A 24,515-nucleotide genomic window follows, 5' to 3' on the forward strand; every position below is an offset into this window, starting at 1 on the left:
AAAATTAAAAAATCAATAAATGTAATGTACTGTAAGTTTAAGAAAACAAAAAATATATAATTTAAAAATCAAAAACAAAAATTATAAAAAATTTACCAAAAAATAACATAATTTCAAAACTGTTAAATATAGTTATAAATGCTCTGAACAACAACTGAGATTTTTTAAAAACAATTTCAAGACTAACCTAAAAAATAACTAAAAAATAAATAAAATAAATAACTAACCTAACTATTTTTTTTTAAGGATTTGAACGTTATCATAAATGTCATCTATTGAATTCATAGAACATTATTATAATTATTTTGTTTTTTGTATAAGACCTTATTTTATAGAGCACAATGTGACTAACAACAATACAATACATTTCAGTGAACATTAAATCTTATGTTTGATTAATATGAACAAATATGAATTAATTCCTTCTCCCCTTGAAATTTATATTGATTGAAATTCTATCATAAGGTATATTTTTTTAAAGTACACAATCTACCCATAAATGTTTATATTAATTTCTAAAATGTTTTAATGATTTGTGAAATAGAAAATTGTAAATATGTACACTACGAATGTCAATTAAAAACATTCACTAACATTACATTTTTATTTTATACTGAACTGGCCTAAAATGCAATTAAAATAAGATAAACAGATTAATTATAAATTGGTTTTAGATTTATTTTAGTATGTATTTTTAATTATCACACAATATTTATGATAATTTGATCAACTATACATAACTATATATATATATATGATAACTAAGTACAATGTACATTGTACATAGTATATACATTATGTTTGGCAGTATACAAAGTGGGTAACCATGTTATCTATATCATTAAGTTAGATTTATAGGAAACTGAGAAAACACAATGGCATACCTTGTAATCAATGTATCTCATAAACATTGGTATTTGTTATTCATTGTCACATATTATATTAGTCAATAATATCTGCAGATAGTTAAATATTTTAAAATTATATTCAATTTGTGATTCAATAATACATGTATACAATATATCAAACATTCTAAGGTCACACATTTTGAACTACATTCACCAAATGAACCAAACAAAACTGAATTTAAAAATTTTAGTTAGTATATTAAGCAGTGTATAATATAATATGTAAATTAATTAACAACTTGTATATACACACACACACATATATATATATATAAAGAATAAAAAATTTATAATTGGAAATGATAACAAGTTATGGAAATAATGGTATTCAGAATAATAATAAAATAAACAACAAATTTTTTTAACTTTTAGTTAAAATGAAAGAAATATATATGTTTGTACTAAAAAATTAACTGCAGACCATTTAAAATAAGCTATAACCATCAAGATAAACCAAGTATGTTTGTTCAAAATCAATAAACCCACAGATTTTATGTCTGATAATAAATAATGAATTAAACCTAAAATGTAGTCAAAAAAATTAATTTGATTAGATAAAAAAATCTACCAATATAAATCTAAGCTCTTACGAAATTGATTTCTTTTTTAGTGGTCTTCCTCTTTTAGCCTTTTCAACTGGTGCAGTCACCCCTCGTTCGGCTCGTTTTAATAAACAAGTAGGGCAATACCATACAGCACAATCTGGTGGACACTGAATTCCCACACAAACCCTGCAATTTATTAAAAAAAGACCAATCATTTTTATTGGTTGTATGAAAGCATATGTTATACTCACCAATGATACCACGCGTCACATCCATCACAACCAACCATGGGACTGCCGTCATCTTGTTTTCCACAAGTTGGACATATCCAAACTTGATTTCCAGCATCATCCTATACAAATATAAAGACAAAATATACAAAATCACACATATTATAGTAATTTCTATTTATTAAGTCTATATTTTTACAACACAGTTTTTATTAATATACAAGGGGTAATTTATAATATTAGAATGAATGCAAACAATAAAAGAAATACAAATGTTATTAACAAATATTATATTTTGCATAGTAAAAGTCATTGTTATAAAGTTTCAATATATTGCTATATTTGTATAGGTACTTACAAAATAAAAAGCTGGATGTGGTTGAGTTGTTATTTTTTTAGATTTCTTGGTGGTTTTAACCTTATGTTTATTACTTGATGCAACAGCATTTGTAACGGCAGAAGATGCAGAAGCATTTCCAGAAGTTGTGGCGGGGATATCAGTAACCATAACCGTACTAGGAGGAACTACAGTTGGTTTTTTTGATTTAGATGGTTTAGGTATAGGTTCAGTAACACTTTCAATTTCTTCTTCTTTTAGTACTAATTGCACAGGTGGTAAGGTAGCTGAAGATAATTTTTCTTTGGTGTGTGCTTTAGATTTTGCAGTAGATGATTTAACTCGTTCCACTGGTGACTTTTCTTTAGATAAATTGTGTGATTCATCAGTGCATACCGAGGGAGATTTATTTTTAACTATAGGCTTGATTACACTAAAACAAAAAATGTATAAATGTATATTTAAATTTAACTTAAAATTAAAGGTATCTATTATTTAATAATTCTAACATTTTTCGCTGTACTGATGGAGATGAATTTGATCCATTTGAACCTGGTAACTTAAGCTTTATTTTTGGAACCAATGGGTCTTCTTCTTTTATAACAGGCTCTGGTTCTTTTTCCTAAAAACAATTTATTAATTCAAAATATGGTATAAATCTGTACGATTAAAAAAATAACTTATCAATATTGAATCAAAAAAAATAAAAAAAATAGTAAATAGTTTTGAAAATGCTAAATATGTAACCTCAGTGATAGTAGGCTCTAGTTTAGATTCTTCAGAGTCCACTTTTTCTTTGTTCTTTAATTTTTTCAATAATTTTTCTTTCTTTCTTTCGCTTCTTTCTTTTTGTTTAGTTTTGTCTTTTTTATCTTTTTTCTTTTTAGACTTTATCTTTTCTTTTTTAATCTTTTTATGCTCTTTTTTGGGCTGAAATGATTAAAAAGTAAAAATTTAAAAATTTAAAATTAATCAACGAATATAATATACTGTACTTTAATTTTTTCCATAGGAACTTTTTTTTTTTCTGAAGTAAGTGTAGATGAAAGTTCGTCAAACTCAGATTTATCAAAATCATCCTCTCCTGGTAAAGGCAAATATATCATGGAAGCAGCTGTACTGGTTTTTTCTAGTATAGGCATAACACTATTAGGAGCAGGATATTTTGGAACCAATGGATTTGAAGCAAGAGATGGTGGTAAAATACTTGGAACAGTTGGCAGGAGACCAGGTACTGTTGGTAGATGACCAAAAAATGAAAATTTCAAAGGGGATGAAAACAGGTCGGAATCATGTTTATTTTTTGACTTTTTATTTCCAGTGTTCTTGGTTTTGAGGTTTGAGGTTTTAGAATTATCATCACTAGGTAATTTCTGTTTTTTTTTTCGTTTTTTAGAAACATTAGAGTTCAACTCTGGCTTGGTTTCTTTCATAGACGGTTTATGTACAGTATCAATTTTTTTTGTTTCAACAGTTGGCTTAAAGAAATCTGGCTTAAATTGCTTCTCTTCAATAATTTCAACCTTTACTTCAGGCTTAACCAAAATATCTGAGCTGACAATAGTAGAATTTGGCCTAGATATAATTGTGCTATTTAATTTAGAACTCTGGTGTACTGAACTATCGTTATTTTTATCTTCTTTTACTTTGGATATTTTTTTAAATATATTTAATTTCTGCTTATCAGGCTCTGTTGTCAGTTTTTCACTATCACACAGTAGGCTTTTTGAGTACTTAGAATGTGATGTTGATGATGCTTGAATAGGCTTATCAAATATAGTATTTAATACACTTAATTTTGATTTATCTTTGATCTTAGGAGTTTTTTTAAGTCTAGGTCCTTGATTAGACTCCCGGATGGCTCCAGTTTTCAATGCTTTAAGTTTTGATGTTTCTTTTACATTTGCCAATTTTTTTACTTTGGAATCTTCATTTTTATTATTAGTAATATTATTGCTACTATTACCATCAACAATATTTTTTCCCTTTTCTTTAAAATTGTTCAATGTTTTGTGTGACAATTTCTTGTTACGCTGTTGTACGTGTTCACCTTTGACTTCTGGTGGGACTGTAGGATAAGAAGATGATGCATGTGATGAATTGACTTTGAAATTAGGAAATGGCATTAATCGAGATTCTGGCAATTTGCCTTCTCGTGAAGGTGAAAGGAATCCAGATGTTGTCATAACCACACTAGATATCTCCCTAAGTCGTCTGTGAACTACCAGGTTATCTTTCAATGGTCTGAAAAATAAAAACATATTTTAATTAAATACTAATAAGGTGAAAACTATTTTTTATTATTGTATGGGAAAAATGTCTTTTATTTAATGTTTACCTATCATACTTGGAGACCTGAGATTCTTGAAAACCTAGAGGCTCATTAAAAATTCCTAATGAAGAACTTGAGTGTGGTGTCTGACTTCTATCATTTTGCGTAGGCCTTTCATCTGTGATAAACAATTATAAACAATAAATATAAACCATTATGAGTAAAATACATAGTAATGCACGGAGTAAGAGTAAAAACTCAAGAAATTTTCCCGTTAATGAACAATACAGAATTATTCTATGAACATGACCAGGGTATTCATTAACTCTTCAAAATAAAAACAAAAATGTTTTACCAGATTGTTCAGGGTACATAGTAGGAAGATGTTCATGAACATAAACTGGTCTGGTCACGATTTCTCTGCTTCCTGGTTTCATGATATTTAAATTTGATTTTGTTGGTATGGGGAACTTAGGCACTTGATGAGGAAACTCTATAGACCCGACTTGTTTCAAATATCTTACTAAATCTGGTACTGAAACATCTTTATCTCGAAATGCCATTTTCACATCATCAATATCTGGCTCTATGGTATCAGCTAAAAAAATTAAAGATTATAAATTTTAAGATAAAATTATATAAATATGAATGTTATTTTCTATAATATTTTAATTAATAGGCATTTATGATACTTAAAAATTGTCTAATATATATGAAAAAATTTAAAGAGAGGAAAGTGGAAAATGGTAATAGGTAGCTGCACTCCTATACGCTTTGTTCAGTTAAGAAACGTAGTCAGCAGCTATACAGAGTTGACTCGATGGGGATGACAGAAAAGACTAACTACAACCAGAAAAAATTACCTGCTGATAACTACATTTCTTAACTTGAATTGAGTGTAGGTACATGAATAACATCAAAATATGTACTTCGTCATTGAAAAGTTAAGCACACTAATGTGTGTGTTAGATTTGAATTCAATGATAAATCTTCAGATACAAAAATGATTCTCAGCGAAGATTGTTAGCTTAAATTACTAAGTATATTTTATGATATATTTTTACGGCTATTGAAGTAATTTATTTAACTATAAGTGCTACTGCAAGGTGATTCAATTTTTGTACAATTTTTTTAAAATGACAATGTTTGTTAATATTTGATATAATAAGTTTAAGAATTATTTCATTTTTCAAATATATTGATATGCATAACACAATATACTAAATCCTATATTCAAAATAGTGGCTGCAATTAATAAAAAAATGAAGTTGTGTTGTGTATGCACAAAATACATGACTTTAAAAAGTTGTAAGTCATATAAATGTATGATATATTTGTCTAGTTGTATGTCCCGCAAACAGAATTTAAAATTATTTACATGGTAATGACTAATGAGCGATAAAGTGTACCCTGTTTGTCTGTGCGGACACACAGTTTATTACATTTATGTTAATTATTAAATAAACTGTAAATTCATGTTCTTTCTTTTTAAAAAACTGTTACCATTAGTATTTAATTATTTTAAATACAAAACAGATTGAACCAATAACAAAAAAAATAATAGGTACATAAATAGTAATGTAGGAGAAAAAAATAGAAACAAAATGTTTATAATATGTATAGATAATAAATGAGATAAGTATATAGTAAAATGGAATACTAGCACAACCTTAAGCGTGCACTGGAGTAATCAGGATAGATTTTTTGACTTATGCATGAATATTTTTTTTTCAGATAAATATTGTTAGTCTATAATTATCATATTAAAATTGTTACTTAATTTATCTAATTAATAACAGAGCTGTGCTTAAACATAGATTCTCAATTAGTTGCTAATGTTGGATTTAGAAAAAATATGTCAATTATGAATTTTACATTTTATTATATCCTTGGTATGGTAGTGTGGCTAGCTACAACAGTTTAATTGTTAAATCGTAATATATTTCAGTGATAATAACAATTACATAATATGTTGTGACCATCACATGCACAACAGATGTGGTTGTTATTATTACTGAAATATCATATAAAAAATAATATTATGATGTAGTGGTTAGTGATTAAAAAAAATCAAACTTTCGGAATATTTTTTGGAAAAGATGATTAGTATAAATCTGAATACTCAAACTATTTATGACTATTCTGCTAATGATATTAGCTAAAACTTATGCTTGTAGCACAAAATACTAAATGTCAAAGATGGTATAATAAATAGTTTATTTCATCATTATTAGTAAGGACCGGATTTTTAAGTAAATGTATATTCATTTACAATTCATATAGAATAATTTTGATTCAAAATGTTGACATTTTGTAATGTGTAGATTCCATGGTTATATTTTTCTTTGCATATCAGAGTAAAAATGACTATAAATTGTATGCTTCTATAAAATTAAACAAAAATTGCACTTTTTATAAATAGTTTATGCATTTTAAAATTTTTTTCTCTGATTCACTAAACATAATTTCAAAATATAAATCTATGCTTCATGACAATAGCAGAAATTTCACCGGTGAGTTTGCATATTCCCACCAGTCAGGGTTTTTCCAATTACTATATTAACAATAAAATAAAAGGTAAGCAAACATTTTTGTTTTCATAAAAAAAGGTTAAGTTAAACAAAAATTACACAAAGATTTCTTTATAAGCATTAAGTATTTATTTTCTTTTGTAAAAAGATGTAATTGTATACATTACATTGACAGAGTCAAGTAGTTATGGTATATACTATACATTAAAAAATAAAATATAAACTGAATAAAATGTATCATTTAATATCATTGAATTTTTCCGATCTTAATATTACTAATAATAATAATTTAGATAGGTACATTTATAACTTTTTCTTAGATAGGAGGTTTGAAAATAAGGTGACAATTTCTTCAAAATCCTTTTTATTTACTTGTTATTTCTGATTCAGTTGTCAATAATGCCAACTCGAAACATCTTTCTTGGTCCACAGTTGACCTTAAATATTTTTTTCCAACTAATTGGTGATAACAATATACATTTTTGAGGTATAATAAATGCTTTTAACAGAAGGTTATAGCAATAATTAAAATACATTATATAAATTTGTTTATTTTTTGATACAAATAATACACAGTAATAATATGTTAATATAAATTTACTGCCCTCTAAACGGACTAAACAATTTGTAGCCCCAGGCAACAGGGAACACTTGGCGTTTCTAAATATGTACCTACTTTCAGAACTAGAAACACAACAGCAATATTCTAAATGAAAGGGAAATATGACAATCAAGTTTTATAAATAAATAAAAATATATTATTTAAATATGTCATTAACCTTTACACTACTACACTATTTATGCTCTGCATAACCCGTGACATAAAATAAAATATTTTTAAATTTTTATTTGAGATATACATGATTTAATCAATAATGATTCTCAAAACAAAGTATTAAAAGTTATATGTCCCCTTGTGGGTAATTCTCGAAGGTTAAAAATAAATTTATAATTTTATAATATACAACAATAGATATTGTATCTGCTATAATAATTTAATTACAATTTTTGATATTGAGTTTTTTTTGGGCCACATAAAATAGTATGACATAATGCAGTTTGAGAATGGCTGATAGAAGTGAATAAATATAGGTAGGTATGCCTAGGAATTTTTCAAATTATTTTAACTAACATTTAGTTGGATAAATGAAATACCTATTTACTCTCAACCCTCAATATAGTTATTAATTAGGTACCAGCAGCATTATAACCATACCAAATCATTCATTAGCTGTCTCTCTTGTTTGTAGACTACAAGGTATACTACCGTAATAAATACAACAATAGTATTAAGGTTATAACAATATTGTCAAAGATACCCAAAATAAAGTAACATATAACAAATTAAGTATTAATAGGTATTCCATATTTAGTGTTGCAGCATTAATAGCTTAACCAAACAAAACTCACAAATCTCGGAGAATTTTTTGACTGACTGAGCTAGATCTCTGAAATACTCGTACAGAATATCTGTCATCATTTGCAAAGTCGAATTTGACATAGAATGCCAACCAACATTTGAACATATCTGCGCCACTGAGGTGGTCAATCCTTTCCTGATAAACTCGTCGGTCATGTTGGTGCTCTCAAATTTCGTTCAAAACTTCTGTTCACGATTACTGAATGATTTACCTCCAACCGTCGATATATTGCAGATGTCATCGATCGAGATTCAAAATCATTGCTGTATTGCAGAAGACTGTACAGAAACAAGTAAGAAGTCGTCGTCGGTAAACGGCGATGTGATAGTAATGTAAATACATACTGATAAACTGGTATGAGTCATTTTTCATCAGCAATCACTGCCATAAACAATAGTGTAAATTTTACTTTATTAAATGCCGTCGCGCGATCCATCCAGTGGCATCACTTTAGCCGGCACTCGGCAGCCGATCATCGTATACACAATGTATTAAAATCGTAAAATCACAAAATAAGTGGCGTCACGCAGAAGATCGATGATGATGTTACCCCCGTTACCCATTGCCTATGATAACAGATAAGTCGACGAATTGATTAGCTGCCCACTGCTGGTAGTACAACGATTTCCCACCAGCCGGCAGCCACTCCCACCCAACACCTGGTTCTGCACATACGTATACTCAATATTGTATTGGCCCTTAAACCCAGCTATTATCAAATAGTAAATACGATATTATAGGACACGACTGTATTCGTTATAATCTGATTAGAAGTACTATACTACTATAGCCAAGTGCCCGACTTTGAATCCTTACACTCGAGTACTCGAAAGATCCAGTATAGAAAAACAGTTTTCATTTTTAACACCATTCACCGGTTTTGTACTTGGTGGATACCGTAACTCTTAGTTGGACATGTTCACGACACACCTTTGTTGAGTGCATCAAATTACCTATAAACCTAAACATCAAAATCATTTAACAGAAATCAATATTCAATCCCGTTAACATTGACAGCCATGTCGTCAATGAAATGGTTCGAAGGAGATTCCAAAGCAGCACTTCAACAAATGACGGACCGAAATTGCGCATTTTTGATCTATATAGGTATTTATTAGTATTATTTGCTTGCATTGGTACCCGCATACAAGGTAAACTGATAAACAATTTATTCATTCTTTGCTTTTGTTTAAAGTACTTGATTTTCTATTACTTGCACTGATTAATAACTCTAAGATATTATTTCATACACTTTTACTACCCTTGTTTATTCATAATCAAGAGAAGTTATTTTAAAATGGTACCTATAGGTATTCAACTAATTTTATAAATTTACAAAAAACATGGTTGTATATTAAATACACCATTAATATTCAATACTTTGTTGGGTCTATATGATACAATGATACATGATAGCAAAAGAAGTTTATTCTAGTATTATATTTGAATCATTTATAAGTAGAAATAATGTCAAAAAAAAAATCGATTGGGTTCCTACCTAAAATATTTTAATGTATATAATTATTTGTATTTCTAGGAAATGGAAATGATGATCTTACAAAGATTTTTGATGATACAAATATTATTCAATTGCTGAATAATGAACTCATTTTATGTTACAAAATGGATCCGCTAAGCCCAAGTTTTAAAAACTTTAAAGATATTTGTATCCTTTTATTTCCATTATTATTTTAACTCAATATTTTTTAATAAGTTTGAGGTTTTGTAGATGTGTATAATTATTCAAAATACATTTTGTTATTATTTTGCACTGATAAAATATTGAAAATCAATAAATATAATTAAATGTACAATTATAAGTACCTACACATATTATCTCTGTCCCACACAACATTACATATTACATAGTTGGTCTAAATTGCAAAGGTCGTAAGTGCAAAATGTTAAATTTTTCAGGAGAGGAAAAACGTTTTGACCATTTTGTCGGCTTAATTCCCTCATTCTCAAAGGTCGTATCTCCATCATTTATTACAATAATAATATGAGGATACAACTTTTTCTAGGTCTTAAAAATTATACATTGGAGTTTCTAAACTCAACAATTTCCAACATCGATTTCATTTTACAATTTCTGTTACCATTTTATCATACGATGCTATTTTTTTTCTTCTCAATTTTAATCACAAAACATCCCAAAATTGTATTTTTGGAGTTAAGTTATTTGCGAATTAGGCCAATAACATTTAAAATAATCCATTTAAATTATCCTAAAAAATCTCTGCAGGGCTTGTTATAATATTCTTACATTTAAGTTGTATAATAGGTCAATTCACTCTAACGTTAAAAATGACAAAGTAAAATTAATTAATCTTCACAAAAATATGTTATGTTGTACCTTGTGTTATACATTAATAAGAAGGAAACAACACATGTTGGTAAAATGTCCTTTTTCAATTAAATTTCAACATTGTAAATTGTTATTATTTATGTGACTAGTTGTATTTTAATTAATTACCTATTTTCATATTAGACTCTTAATGTAAATACAAAACAACAATTTTCTTACAGCTCTACTAGTTGGTTTTTATTTAATATCTTTAACAGAATACATATAATTTACAAAGAACACACCACACACGAGTGTTGTAATTTTAAATATGTTTTGATATTAGTAATAAAGTATTTTGCCACAAAGATTTAGGTGAATTAAGAATGATTTATTCACAAACAATGAATCTTAATTTTTAATTTATTTTATACACAATAAATAATTTAATTAAGTTCTTGTTAAATTATTGTGTAAAATTGTATTAATAACAACTTGGGAAAATTAGTATGCTTTTAAACATATGTATATACATTTTAAGATGGTTTCACTTACTAAATATACTGTATTAATAATGTACATTATTTAAAGTTTCACAACTGTTACACTGTGAATAAATTCATTCTTTAACTTATATCTCCAATCAGTCAATAATGTTGTTATTCCATCAATTTACTTACTAGAAAAAAATAATACTCAACAATATATCATAAACAAAAAACAAGTTTTAACAAATGTTCATGATGTTCATCTGGATTTAAAACGTCAATTGTTGAATGCTATTTGTTCCATTATAAAGGATATTTCCGGTTTGTTTGATACTTTATGTTATATTTTGCTTTATTATTATTTTAAATTAACAGATGTAAATTTAATCATTAAATTATAGACACAATCAAAGTCGATGACAGTAAACAGAAATATTTACAATACTTGACTGATATTACTAAACAGGTAACCTAACTATAGGTAACACAAAATACTTGAGAATAATAATATATTAATATTTATTTAAACTAATAATTTTTTTATTTTTGTGATTTAAATATTTCACTGTCTCTTTGAGTTGTGAAGTTACGTGTATTCACTATACATATATTTATAATGCATTAATATCTAATAAAATATTTTATATGTCATTTTTTTATTTAAAATTAAGTTTATTTATTGGTTTGGAAACTTAAATAGTTGAAAAATTAATGAGACAAAACTTTGACTTAATCACCTGATTAGGTTGTTATATTATTGTAAGAATTATCAGTGGCGTAGTTTCAACTCCACACTTTCCCCCGAAAGTATGCCACTGATAATATTTATGAATATCAAACATTTTATATGTTTTAGTTTGTTGATTATATATCTTTAATAGCTTCAAAATCAATTCTGTATTTCAGTTGCAGCTCTTGGATAGTTCTAATATAAATGCCGGTGTCCAAAAAGTCGCAAAAGATATTAAAAAGTAATTTATTATCTTACAACATTTTAATGTCTATAATATTGTCATATTTTATTTATACTACTTTATTATCTAAACATTATTATCTATAAATAAGGAGTATATTTTGATAGAAACTAAGTGGTAATATTTATTTAAATTCTTTGGAAAATACATTCTATTTCTTTCTTTTTTTCATAATACACTAACAATAAACTTTTAAATTTGGGTTTATTTATAACAAATTTAGTCTATATAATCTGTATATCTATACAGCTTTATACCATAATGTTTAAAAAATGTCTTGAAAAGTATTTTAAAATCAAATTTAATTGCAAGAATTATCAATTCTCCATTAGAACTTGTAAAAAGTGATTTGTGTGTATTATATTTATATAAATATATTAATGTGTTTGAACTAATATAGGTATAATAGTACTGCAAAAATTAAATTCAAAGTTCCATATAAAGATATAACAATAGTCAAAGAATTTCCAACAACTTCTACACTCAGAGATATTTCAACTTATATATTAAGTAAAGTAAATCTCTCAGAAAGGTATAACGATTGTCTAGATTAGTGCAATTTTTTTGAAAAATATCATTGAACTAAAATAAACATTTATTTTCAGAGGCATAAAATTTATAGCTCATCGTCAATTTACTGGTGAAGATTTCAATCAAACTTTAGAAGCATTAAATTTATGTCCATCATCGACGATTTATGTACATCTAGACATGGTAAATATAAAAATCAAAACTATTTTATTATTTTCATGCTGGGTTGCACAAAAATTTACAGCACTGGTCCAAAATGCGAGACCTACACATACATTTTAGGTCCAGTGTGCAACCTACATAATATAGGTATTGACGTATACTGTATTTTTAAAAGTTATTATGGTTATTAATCAATTTATGATGTATCCTCTAAATTTGTCCTTCTTGTTTGGTAAGAATTCATTGTAACTTATGTATAATTTATGTCATAAAAGCATTTTTCATGTCTGATAAAAATTTGTCAAATATAGTTTGCTTATTTGGGTGAAGGAATCTCCACTACTCCTCTATAAGTTGTCTAGGTAATAATGGAGATTCACCGTTTACTCTTATTTCATATCGCTTTTTCAGTATTTTTCACAAACATTCTATGGTTTAGGTATTGACATTTTTATGAGGATCAATAAACCATTTTTGATGATTCACAGTATTATGTACATACCCTTCATGAGGTACACATATCCCACCCACTATGGATTATACTTCCTACTTCTACTTTGTTTTTAACTATAGGAAGTAATGTTGTTTTGTCACGTTTTTCTACGTCTTTCCAAAATATCGTTTTTTTTTGCAACCAAGTCAAAAAACCCACGGGCCAGATACACCTGTTGCATAATTTTTTTCACCCACTGTATGATTATTAGTATTATTATCTTCTTTTGTATCATCATTAAACTAATTGGTCGTTGGTCGCACATTGGCCCGGCAAAGGTAAGGACAGGTCAATTATCAGTAGAAGGTCGCTTATTAGACCGGTGCCAAAATTACTAAGCTTTTAAATATTAAATTTTAATGAATCTATAGACTAAATTAAATGCTCCCTTGAACATGATTTTATGCAATTTTGCATTCATAGTATTGTTTACTTATTTTTATATTATTTATCACGTTAATATAGGAACAATCAAATCACTGGCTGCATTCCTTACTCAATTATCAATCTTGGCCTGGAAATGTACTAAAATTTATCATTATCAATCCATTCACTTTTATTCAACATTTTTTAATGAGCTTTGTGAGACCATCGCCATCTGTTGAAGCTCCTAGAACGATTAATCACCATAATAATAATAAAAAACAAACTGTCAAGTAAGAACAATTAATGGTAAAAAATTATTGCATGCTATTTGCTGAAACTTATAGGTAAAATGTTTAACAGCACAAATTCAAATCTATTAAATTAATTTATTAATTTATATAAAACATTTGGTTTAACTATGCACAGCTTCACTTAGTTGCCTCAAAAAGTTTAAACAGTTAATAATTTGTATATAAATTGTATCTTAACTATGTAAGAGATGCCACTCAACAAACCCTACACTTTATCCTAAACAAAAATAGTCTAGTGCTAGTTGCCTCCCAATAGCAGGTTAATAAATGTATAAGTGGTTCTTAAATATCTAACATTAAAATAGATGTGTAATTTATGACTTGTGTATATTTTATATAATTATCAAAACAAGTTTAATAACTGTATATTATATATTTATATTTAAATACTTATGGGTGTTAACTAATGTTTTAATATTATGTTTCTACGTCTAAAAAAAAAATGTGTTCAACGATTTAGATGAAACCACTGTTTACTACAGTAATAATTATTAAAGATAAATAGATTATCCATACAACTATTCAACTAATGTTAATCATTAATATATGAACTGTGTAGGACTTTTTTATATAGGTAAATTTAAATCAATATATGTATATATAATGTTGTTATACTTTATTACACTATATTAAATAGATGTTACTGTTAACATAATGTTAAAATTATAACACGGTAATACATTATAGATCAGTGGTTGGTAACCAGAAGCCTGAGCGACTATTCCATACAGCCAATGTTTTTTTTAAATAAAACTAAACATTTTTAATTTATATCCAACACATCCAGCAAATTGTTTTAATTTTTGAATGCGACCTTAGATACTAAAAAGATTGCAGACCCCTGTTATAGAAAAATTACTTTAATTATTTGGTATATTTATTATTAATTAAGTTTTGAGCTACTACTTATTTTTATATAGGAGGTAAATAGTGTGAATATTTTTGGGAGGCAAATTATATATAATTATAAATTACCCAATAAGCAAGGGCAGCCAGGGGAGCTTTTTATTTATTTTGTGATAATAATGGGAGGCGACTAGTGTGATCAAATTACCAAACAGATCCAAAATATATAGTTAGTTTATCATTTCAAATATTTATTTATTTTTTTGTTATATAGAAAGTCAACATATAAATCAGTTTCTAATATCCATCAATTGAAAACCCACAACTCTGATGATGATGAAAACAACACGTACAATGGAAACTCTACACAACAATTGTAACTTAAGTGTCTTGAATAAATTCTCCTTGTATACATAATATACATGTGTATTGTGTGTAAAAAGTTATTTTTTTAACAGTAATAGATTTTGTTTACATTATTTATCAATTTCAATAATTTATTTATTTTCATTATTCAATATAATACATTTTTGATCACAGAATGAAATTATTTGTATTATTATAGTATGATTGAGTTTTTAGTTTTCAATTAATTATTTTTCTTATTGAAATATTATGGGCAACATTTAAAATAAATAAAATTGTTTTGAAAAAATTAACGATTTTGCATAAAAAAATTCTTGTAATAATTTTATATTATATTTTACTAAAAAATATTGTTGATTATTAACATTGTCTGGATATACTGAAATTTAAAGACATATCAATTGTAATTTGCCTGACATATTGGTTGGTAAACAAGTGACGTATAATAATAATATAAATCGACTTACGTATTAGAGTAAAAATATATTTATTATACAAAAATAGTTTTATAATAAAAAAATATAGTATTATAATTCAACGAAATAGTAGAATTGTAGACACTAAGTTATCACAAAATCAATTGTTAATTTCATAAAAATATAAAATATTATTGATATAATGTTATTATGGTACAAAAATACACTGATAAATAATAAGATTCAGAAATCTAGATTTCTATACAACTAATATTAGAAAAAAAAGGCTAGATGTAAAATCATAGTCATTATTTGAGAAAAACATTGTAAATATACTCAAGTAAAAAATAGTATGTCAACAATTAAGTCAAATCAACTGGTCGCAATTGACGTTCACCGTCAGCTAAAAACACAAGCATAGCACGGTAGAGAAGATGGCAGCCTAGTTTACACCGATCACTAGTCAACCATCGTGTTGTGTTATCATAGTATGTACCACGCTTTTCATTAGTAAGTTTGTCTAATCCAATAGCATCAATCATAGCCGCCTCTCGAATATGTGCTTCTTTCAACACTAAATGGTGGAATGCTTGTACACAAACCACCCCCAATTTTTCCTTCCATATGCTCAAAATATATTCCGTCTAAAATGTGATTGTAAAATGCAATAAATAATAATTATATTCAATAAAAATATTTACAATGGTACATACTTTGCGGCATTTATCTTTATTTGTGTTTCCGACCCAAGACTGAAATGCTTCATTCATATGATCATTGGGTCGAGATTTGGTGCCTTTACCAATGTAAAATATTGAGCTAATAAATGTCTGCCATACTTCAATGGGATTATTCATCTGATCAGCTCGGGCAGGCAAATTGTTTGTAATACGTGGATCTAATAACAAATATGTAAATGACGGACCACTCTGGGCGCAAACAATGGCTTCCTCCAGAGAACTCCAACTTTTTATGGTTTTCTTCCATGAATCAGATTTATCGTCAACTAGAACTTTAGTTAACTGGAAACTATATGGACCTTTCGAAAAAAAAAATATACATAAATGTAATATTATCAATATGAAATAACAATTAGAAATATACCAGATGAATTATTAATTTGCTTATCATCATGCTTTAGTTCTGTTTGCCTATGTAATAGTCGGTTTAGTTTTCGTACATAAACTTGTTTTGTACTGGATACTAGTGGTCCTGGAGGATGGCCAAACTCCCTAAGACTTTGACGAACATAATCTGTATCATAATCTTTCGAAATTTCAAATAAACTACTACTGCACTCATCTATGTAAAAACAAAAATCATCATCAAGCATAATATTAAATGTAAAGGATTTAAGTAAGCAACTGACAATAGTGGAAAGCAATAATAATATTTATAATTTATACCTATAGAAGTACTTATGTTTGAAATTTCTAGATTATTTATGGCAACTGATGAACTGGAAATTGAATCGCTAAAAAAAAAATTTTAATAGTATATACAAATCATTACAAACCTAACAAAATCAAATGTACTATAATAAAAATGATTATGAACATTTTGATTAAATAACTAATTTCGTCAAAATTTAAAGTTCAAATTTCCATAAAAAAAAAATTGTCTTATATTTCTGCATTTTTTTTTTTTTTTTTGGCCTTAAGATGGACACATTTTAATTACCTTAGCTATAAAAATTGAAAATATAATAACATTTTGACTAAAAGCCTAATTATCAAATTTTCATGATTTAGACCAATTGGGTTAAAATTTATCATTTGAACTTCAAATAGTTTTGTGAAAAATGTTGATTTTCCCCATTTCTTTGAAAAGTACTGGGAATGTTCACTTTGACCTCTTTAGAGTACCAACTAAATCTAATTTGCTATCAGAAGCCAAGCTCAAAGTTGAAGATTAAAGTAACTTTTACTAGAAAACGTGCATGTACACACAAAATAAAAATACTTTATTATATAACCGATACATTAATGGCTTTGCTCAAACTGTTAGTTCCTAATTCAAACTTTGGTTGTGAAAGAACCCAAATTTTACAATAAATTAAAAAGAATGTATTTTCCTACAAATTCACAGCCCTAATGGCTAATAGTAATTACAGATAATAAATAAAGTACCTCAGTGAGTCATAAATACTTGTCCTTGATACGCTTTTTGTAATATCTTCCAATTCAGTGTCAGTCTTATAAGTATCACTCTTAAGAATTTTCTGTAAAGAATTTGTATCTGGACATGTAAAAAAATCATCAGAACTCAAACAACTAGATAATCCAGATATGTCTGACATCAAGTCAGTATCACTTAAAGACATATTTTCTATCTCGCTGAAAATATTTTTTTTTCCCAATTCAATGTCATCAAGTTCAAAAAATTCCGAATCAGACAGTAAATTATTAGATGGAAAGCTTATGTTTTCAATACTTTCAAATTCATCTGTTACGTATTTAATTGAACTCAATACAGATCCATCATAATAAAGTTTTGATGGAATATCATTAATAGGTAGGTTATAATGACAGTCTGGTGAACCATTTGTATTTAAAGCATCACCAAAAGAGTAAGCTGTTGAAGATAATATTATGCATTCATCGATGTTATTGTTTTTTTGACTAACTGAATCAAATGTTATTGATTTAGAAATGCTATTTAAACTTTCGCCACTATTAAGATATCCACTACTCGTATGTAATCTAACGGATTTATCAATTGCTGATTCAGCGCCAATAGATGTTTCAGTATTCTGTGCTTTTATAGAATTTTGATATTTTTCTTTAATACATTTTGATTGCATTGCATTAGAGACTTGTTTTTTTAAAATACCTAATAAAAAAAATGTTTTTAATAATGATTAAATAATCATGTGATTGTACTCACAAAAACATAAAAATAAAGAAAATTGCAACGTTTCTGAGAGCAAACAATTACAAATAATTTAGACCCCATTTTAATATTAATTGCTGTATACAACAATTAATATTAAAATGTTGTCTCAATTATTTATAAGTTATATATTATAACTGTTTGTTCTAATAAACTTTGCAAAACCCATATTTAGTACTTACTCGTGTAGTTTGAATGTTTCATGTAAGATTGAAGAGTTGCAAGTGATTCCCAAGCACTAAATTTCACAGCATAATTAAATACATTGAGATTGTCTTCATCTTTAATGTATGGATTTGGTATAATGTAAGGACTTTTGAGCAAAATTCCAACAACTTGTGAACGATTCCAGGCAACAGCAATATGCAGAACTGTGCGACTTCCTTCACAACGTACATTAGGATCACCACCGTTATGTAAAAATAATGAAGTCGCTACTTTTCCGAATGCCAAGTTTTCATGACCTGCTGCTAAATGGAATGCTGTCATCCCTTCTTCTGGTATGAGAACATTGGGATTAGCTTTGTTCTGGGATAACAAAGTATTGACTTGCCTAAACAAAAATAATAATTTAAAATTTAAATGATAAATACCATTTTCCAAAGCCCAGAAATGTAACAAATTGAACAGTTAATTTAGTTAGTATGAGCCAAACTGCCAAACTATCGCACAATCAAAGGTCTATGCAATTTGAAGACAGAGAAATTGATGTGACATGGCTTTATTGCATTCACATGTCAGCCAAAGTTAAACTTTTTCGACAGTTTGTCATTATTTTTAACCAAAAACATGTAGTTATGTGACCAAGATACATACTGAATATTACAATCCTCAACAGCATCGTACAGTGCTCGAGCCAGATACAATGTTCTCCATTCATCGTTCATTATGGCATTCGCCATGGTAGACACAGGACGCAGGTTGATTAACTGAATGCCAATTGTTTTTTTCACTTGTTTCCAACCAGATCTAGTCCCCGTACGAATACGATTTCTGTGAAATTTCGTGTTCCGAACATTTGGAATAATATATATAAGTACATATTATGTAATAAATGTACACTTCTGTGATTGAAAATAGCGGCGACCGGTAAAAATTAACGTTTTGTTTTAAACTCAAAGATCAAAGTTTATTTAAATCAGCGTTACAATTAAGCGATAAAGTACTAATACAATAAGTAGGTATGCGATCGTACACGAACACGTCTCGTAACGAGTCTCTTTATCACAGTAAGTTTGTATTTACTATCAAGAGTTATCAAGAGTTGTTGAAGAGTTGCCACGGTGTTATCATAACCATTGGTATGCATAGATAATACATATTATACATTATTAATTATTATTATGTATTATCCGCGAGTGTACGATTATTTCAAACTTATAATATAACGAAATTATTAAATAGTGGGTAGGTAGGTACCTAATGTTAATGTTTTTACATTGTATTAATAGTATTACATAATCTATAACATTTATTTTTGAGATTGATGCCTTGTACCTATGCACCTAGGTGGCTATGTCAATGGTACTTATTATAAAAACCGTTGAGCATTTTTGTCAGTATTGAGCAGAATGAAAACATTTACTTTTCATTTAAGATTGTTGGTTGAGGGCAGTAGTATCACAAATATTTTATCCATAAAAGATATTTGAAACTACCCGTCCACCCATGCATAAAATTAAAATCTACCTATATGTAAATTTTCTTTTGTTAAAAAAAAAATATCTATTGATATTATTGTTTTGATATTAATTAGTATTAAAATAATATGTTATTGTATGTTTTATTACTTGTTTTCTTTTCCAATAATACATAATTATTAATACCTACCCTAGTCTCCAATCCCCATATGCAGCATGCATTTTGAAACCTGTGTGCTGACTCCTAGAGTAAATCAGTAAATAGTAAAATATACTTAAACTTATAGTATACTAATATATTTTACTCTTCATTAAAACCAACATATAAGTACCCTATTATTTATTCAACAATGATAGTTTCAAATAAAAATATTTTTAAGCTGAAACAAAATTATCCACCCATCTAATAATTATTTTAGGGAAATTACTCCTAAAAAAATTAATTTGTGATGCTACTGGTTGAGGAAATACTTTTCCTTTGAGAAGATAACAATTTATCATGACTATACCTGTAGAAAGAATTTTAAAATGCGGAGGGGCTAAATCCAAAATATAAAATAAAATAGTACTCAATAATTAACAACAGTAATACATTTCTATATTGTTTCAATGTTTTGATAGGTTACTACGCCTTTTTTTCGGTGGGGGGCATGACCTACTTCCCTCCGTAGTTACTCCACTAAACCTATTGGCCTACTTATGTCTTGGTTGTATTTTAAAAAAAGGTTTTTTTTTTAAAATATGCCACTAAAATAGTATTTTTCATTAATATTTTCTTTTTTTTATACTACCTATTCCGAGTTGAGGTCCCTCACTAATTATCTATTTACCAAAATAAAATACTGAAGTAGGTACCAGGTACCTACATTGAGCACTGTGCAAGTATTTTAAACATTTTTTTATTAAAATTAATTATTGCATTATTAAAAGAATAAAATAAGTTACCACTTATCAATATAAGTAAAGTGTTAGGTACTATTTAATATTTTCCTACTTGCTATTATATAATTATTTTATTTAGGTATCTAACTTAAGAATCATACAATTGTAGGCATAATATGTAAAAATAACTTTTTTTTTAACTCACAATTTTGTACTGCTGAAGTAAAAGATGTGGATATATGATAGCAGCTATTGAGTAAAAGTCCTATGAAATAATAATAAGTGCAATACTCATAAGACGCCATAAATCATAATAACATAATCCGTAGCAAGTACCTATTTTATAAAGAGCATATTAGGTAGTAGGTAGGGAATTTCAAGGTAGGTATAATGACAAAATAATAAATGCATTGCAAAAACATGTTATAGGTCAAACAAGAAATGTTAAGCTTTCCTATAAACCAAACATTACCCAATAATGTCCCTATTTCAAGACTCACTACTATTAAAGTGCAATTAATTCTTCGTAGTTATAACTACTTAGGTACTAGTTAATTAGGTACTATAATATGTCACTATTATAACCTACTAACCTACCTACTTTATGTTTATGTAAACATGTTGATGATTACAAAAACTCATTTATTTACTAGGTATAACAAAAATTAATAATCACATAGGTATAGAGTTTATATTATAATGGGTTAGATTCACACTTTATAGCTAAACATTTCGTTTACTCTGATTTTAAACCTTTATACTATAATGTACCTACCTAAAATATGAATTTTTAAATTAAAATCAAAAAATTGCACATTTGTTTGCATTAACAAACTGAAGTAGTTACCAAACATTATAATGAGAATGTGAAATGTGAATACATCGGCGTATACTTCGTTGGTAGACCTGGATGTGTATCGATCATATTTTGAGCCGTGCACAATAATCTATCTATAAATAAAATGAATAAACTTAAAGTTAACCAACGATTCTCAAACCCGCCTGGAAAAAATATGCATCTACGTACAGTCAACAACCATATTATAATATGATAAAAATTTAAAATTGGTAGTATAAATATTAATTATTTTTTAGTATTATGATTGAATGTACTTTAAAAAAAATATATTAAAAATTCCCTTAAAAAAAATTGATTTGTACTATACAAATTGTTCTTATAACTTGTCTTGAAATTTTATCTTAGACACGTCTCTGGGTACCTTCAGCAAATCATTTGGTAGGATTGAGGTTTTTAGTGCCCACAGTGTAGTTTTATTATTCTTACTGTACATATAGGTATCGGCAATTAAATTATTTTGTTTAACTTTATTATATGGCTGCATACCATATTATTATAATATTCTTAATTGTAGGTATATTACCACTATTATACCTAGAATATGTAATATGATCTATACTTGGGATCACAAAGTCGTCGTCTTGATTTATTTTTGTATAAATACTAAGAGCGACTACAACGACCATATACTCTATACTACTAGACAAGCATGAAGCAACAAGTGTATGGAAAGCGTAACACATACTACATAGATGACGATTACTCGATTACTTGTACTCGTGGTTGTGCTGGGTAGCAGGGTAAGATGATAGATGATTATAATAATTGGTAGATTATTGTACTTTTTTCGTAAAGACAGCCTACCTACATTACTGCGAGTTGTTGTTAAGCAGTCCGCATGCTGTTGTTATATAGGTTCATAGTTCTTGTCTAGTAAGTAGTAATATAAGGTTCATGGCGATGACCGTCGTATTAATTGTAATATTATAATAATTATTATTTATTATGTAGATTATTATAAACTTGTGATGAGAAAATGGGACACCTGAACAATAACGACGATTGTTGGTCGACCCTTTATGCCTAATAAGGTTTTTGCTAAAAGAAAGAAATTATTAAGTTATAATCTATAGGTATGAACTTTATATTTATAAACTTAACGACTGATAATTTTTATTTTTTAGCATAATATACGATTTTAAAATTAATCATCTCAAATTTAAAGTAATTTAAAGTCGAGCCGTCGCCACTCGCCGGAGTCGTATCTACTAGGTATGCGTTTTTTCCACGTATATTTGCTATATGTTTTGCGTTTCGCTGCGTCGCATACTATAGTATATAGTAAGTGATACTAGAGTATACTAAGCCGTACGTTTTAATAAAGATTGTTCTATAGATATACCTTATTACAAATTGACTAAATTACGGCAATTCTCGACCATTTATAATCCTATATAATTATAATAATGTGTTTATGACCATTAGTATATTTATATTTCATATTAACGTATGCACGTATGCATGATAACACGCAACATGAAAATAAATTATCTTCAAGTTATTCAATAGATAGCTTATAGGCTATATCCTATAGGTAAGGTACCTATTATAGTAAGTACCTAATTAAGATTTCATAAAATATATAATATAAATTATTTCCTACCTTATGAACAATATTTGTCTGGCTACAATGATTTATACTATTAACAAATAACAATATTATAATTTATCGAGTAGACTTACTTATATCCAGTAGTCCACTTGGTAAATATTGACCCGAAAATAACATAATATCCGAAAACTTTATGCGGGGCTGTATTGAAAGAGGAAGCCTTAGTGAAAATCTGAGAGGGTGCACGCTGTTTCAAATTTTTTTAATAGCTTTTTTACTGAAATAGGGAAAAATACATTAGAGAATAACACAAATTTTAAAGATAACGAACTTAAAGATAATAAAAGTGATCTCTCATTTGATGATATTTTTAGTACAAAAATTACAGAATCAGAAATCTCAAATATAATTAAAAATTTAAAAGATGAAACAGCTGCTGGAATTGATACAGTAACGGTAAAACTAATTAAGTACATTGAATCAATTATTATAGGACCACTAACTTATTTATATAACTTAAGTATTGAAAAATATATTTTTCCTGATAATTTCAAAATTGCAGTAGTAACTCCTTTATACAAAGGTGGTGATCACAAATACGTAAATAATTATAGGCCGATATCAATGTTAAATAACTTTTCAAAAATTCTTGAAAAAATAATCAAAAATCGACTCATTAATTACTTAGAAAAATATAAACTACTGTCTAAAAATCAATATGGTTTTAGACCTGGCTTAGGGACAGTAAATGCACTTTAAAACGCCACGAGTCACGTATATAATGCCCTTGATCATGGTAAAAAAACATTAGCTGTTTTCTTAGACCTAGCAAAGGCATTTGACATGGTTAATCAAGAAGAACTAATAAAGACTCTACCTAGTTTTGGCATAAAAACAACTAGTTTAAATTGGTTTAGAAATTATCTAAAAGATAGGCAACAAATAGTTAAAATAAACAAAACATTGGGTCAAAAAAGGAAAATCATATGTGGAGTCCCACAAGGTAGTGTTCTTGGTCCTTTATTTTTTATTTTATATATTAACTGTATATGTAATATAAATATAGATGGTAAAGTTGTAACATATGCGGATGACACCTGTCTACTCTTCACAGATAGCTCGTGGCATTCTGTACAACTTAAAGCAATATCTGAGCTCAAAAAAGTAGTAAATCTTTTTAACTCAAAGAAATTATCTTTGAATATA

The 24,515-nt window shown here is 27.5% G+C and overlaps 3 protein-coding genes across 3 annotated transcripts; 1 reads left to right on the forward strand and 2 right to left on the reverse strand.

Moving 5' to 3' along the window:
• Window positions 1–701: 701 nt before the first annotated feature.
• Window positions 702–8,399, reverse strand: LOC111028088 (transcription initiation factor TFIID subunit 3-like). Its single transcript, XM_022306627.1, has 9 exons — window positions 8,234–8,399; window positions 4,648–4,890; window positions 4,359–4,470; window positions 3,987–4,264; window positions 3,037–3,914; window positions 2,530–2,642; window positions 2,042–2,453; window positions 1,705–1,805; window positions 702–1,639 (listed from the first exon to the last, which is right to left on the reverse strand). Exons 1-9 carry the CDS (start codon window positions 8,397–8,399, stop codon window positions 1,495–1,497), a joined length of 2,448 nt encoding a protein of 815 aa, XP_022162319.1. The 3' UTR covers window positions 702–1,494.
• A 529-nt stretch (window positions 8,400–8,928) lies between these two features.
• Window positions 8,929–15,121, forward strand: LOC111028076 (UBX domain-containing protein 4-like). Its single transcript, XM_022306612.1, has 9 exons — window positions 8,929–9,351; window positions 9,782–9,910; window positions 11,179–11,340; window positions 11,421–11,485; window positions 11,926–11,990; window positions 12,394–12,525; window positions 12,599–12,707; window positions 13,645–13,835; window positions 14,977–15,121. The coding sequence occupies exons 1-9, from the start codon at window positions 9,264–9,266 to the stop codon at window positions 15,080–15,082; spliced, it is 1,047 nt and encodes a 348-aa protein (XP_022162304.1). The 5' UTR covers window positions 8,929–9,263; the 3' UTR covers window positions 15,083–15,121.
• Window positions 15,122–15,352: 231 nt separating this feature from the next.
• On the reverse strand, window positions 15,353–19,600 carry LOC111028083. Its single transcript, XM_022306620.1, has 7 exons — window positions 19,193–19,600; window positions 18,559–18,929; window positions 17,614–18,316; window positions 16,891–16,958; window positions 16,589–16,786; window positions 16,198–16,523; window positions 15,353–16,128 (listed from the first exon to the last, which is right to left on the reverse strand). The coding sequence occupies exons 1-7, from the start codon at window positions 19,276–19,278 to the stop codon at window positions 15,847–15,849; spliced, it is 2,034 nt and encodes a 677-aa protein (XP_022162312.1). The 5' UTR covers window positions 19,279–19,600; the 3' UTR covers window positions 15,353–15,846.
• Window positions 19,601–24,515: the final 4,915 nt, after the last annotated feature.

This window comes from Myzus persicae, unplaced genomic scaffold (assembly GCF_001856785.1).
Source record: "Myzus persicae strain clone G006 unplaced genomic scaffold, MPER_G0061.0, whole genome shotgun sequence".
NCBI lineage: Eukaryota > Metazoa > Arthropoda > Insecta > Hemiptera > Aphididae > Myzus > Myzus persicae.

Bases quoted from the DNA above. Each gene is read 5' to 3' on its own strand.
- LOC111028088 (XM_022306627.1), bottom strand. From the start codon at position 8,399: ATGACCGACGAGTTTATCAGGAAAGGATTGACCACCTCAGTGGCGCAG. The intron at 2,454-2,529 runs GTTAGAATTATT...TTTTTGTTTTAG, and splicing joins CCATCAGTACAGCGAAAAAT to TGTAATCAAGCCTATAGTTA. The intron at 1,640-1,704 runs GTGAGTATAACA...AATAAATTGCAG, and splicing joins TGTGACGCGTGGTATCATTG to GGTTTGTGTGGGAATTCAGT.
- LOC111028076 (XM_022306612.1), top strand. From the start codon at position 9,264: ATGTCGTCAATGAAATGGTTCGAAGGAGATTCCAAAGCAGCACTTCAA. The intron at 9,352-9,781 runs GTATTTATTAGT...TTGTATTTCTAG, and splicing joins CGCATTTTTGATCTATATAG to GAAATGGAAATGATGATCTT. The intron at 11,341-11,420 runs GTTTGTTTGATA...ATTAAATTATAG, and splicing joins CATTATAAAGGATATTTCCG to ACACAATCAAAGTCGATGAC.
- LOC111028083 (XM_022306620.1), bottom strand. From the start codon at position 19,278: ATGGCGAATGCCATAATGAACGATGAATGGAGAACATTGTATCTGGCT. The intron at 18,930-19,192 runs GTATGTATCTTG...ATTTTTGTTTAG, and splicing joins GTTGAGGATTGTAATATTCA to GCAAGTCAATACTTTGTTAT. The intron at 16,959-17,613 runs GTACTTTATTTA...TTTTTTTTTTAG, and splicing joins AGTATTTATGACTCACTGAG to CGATTCAATTTCCAGTTCAT.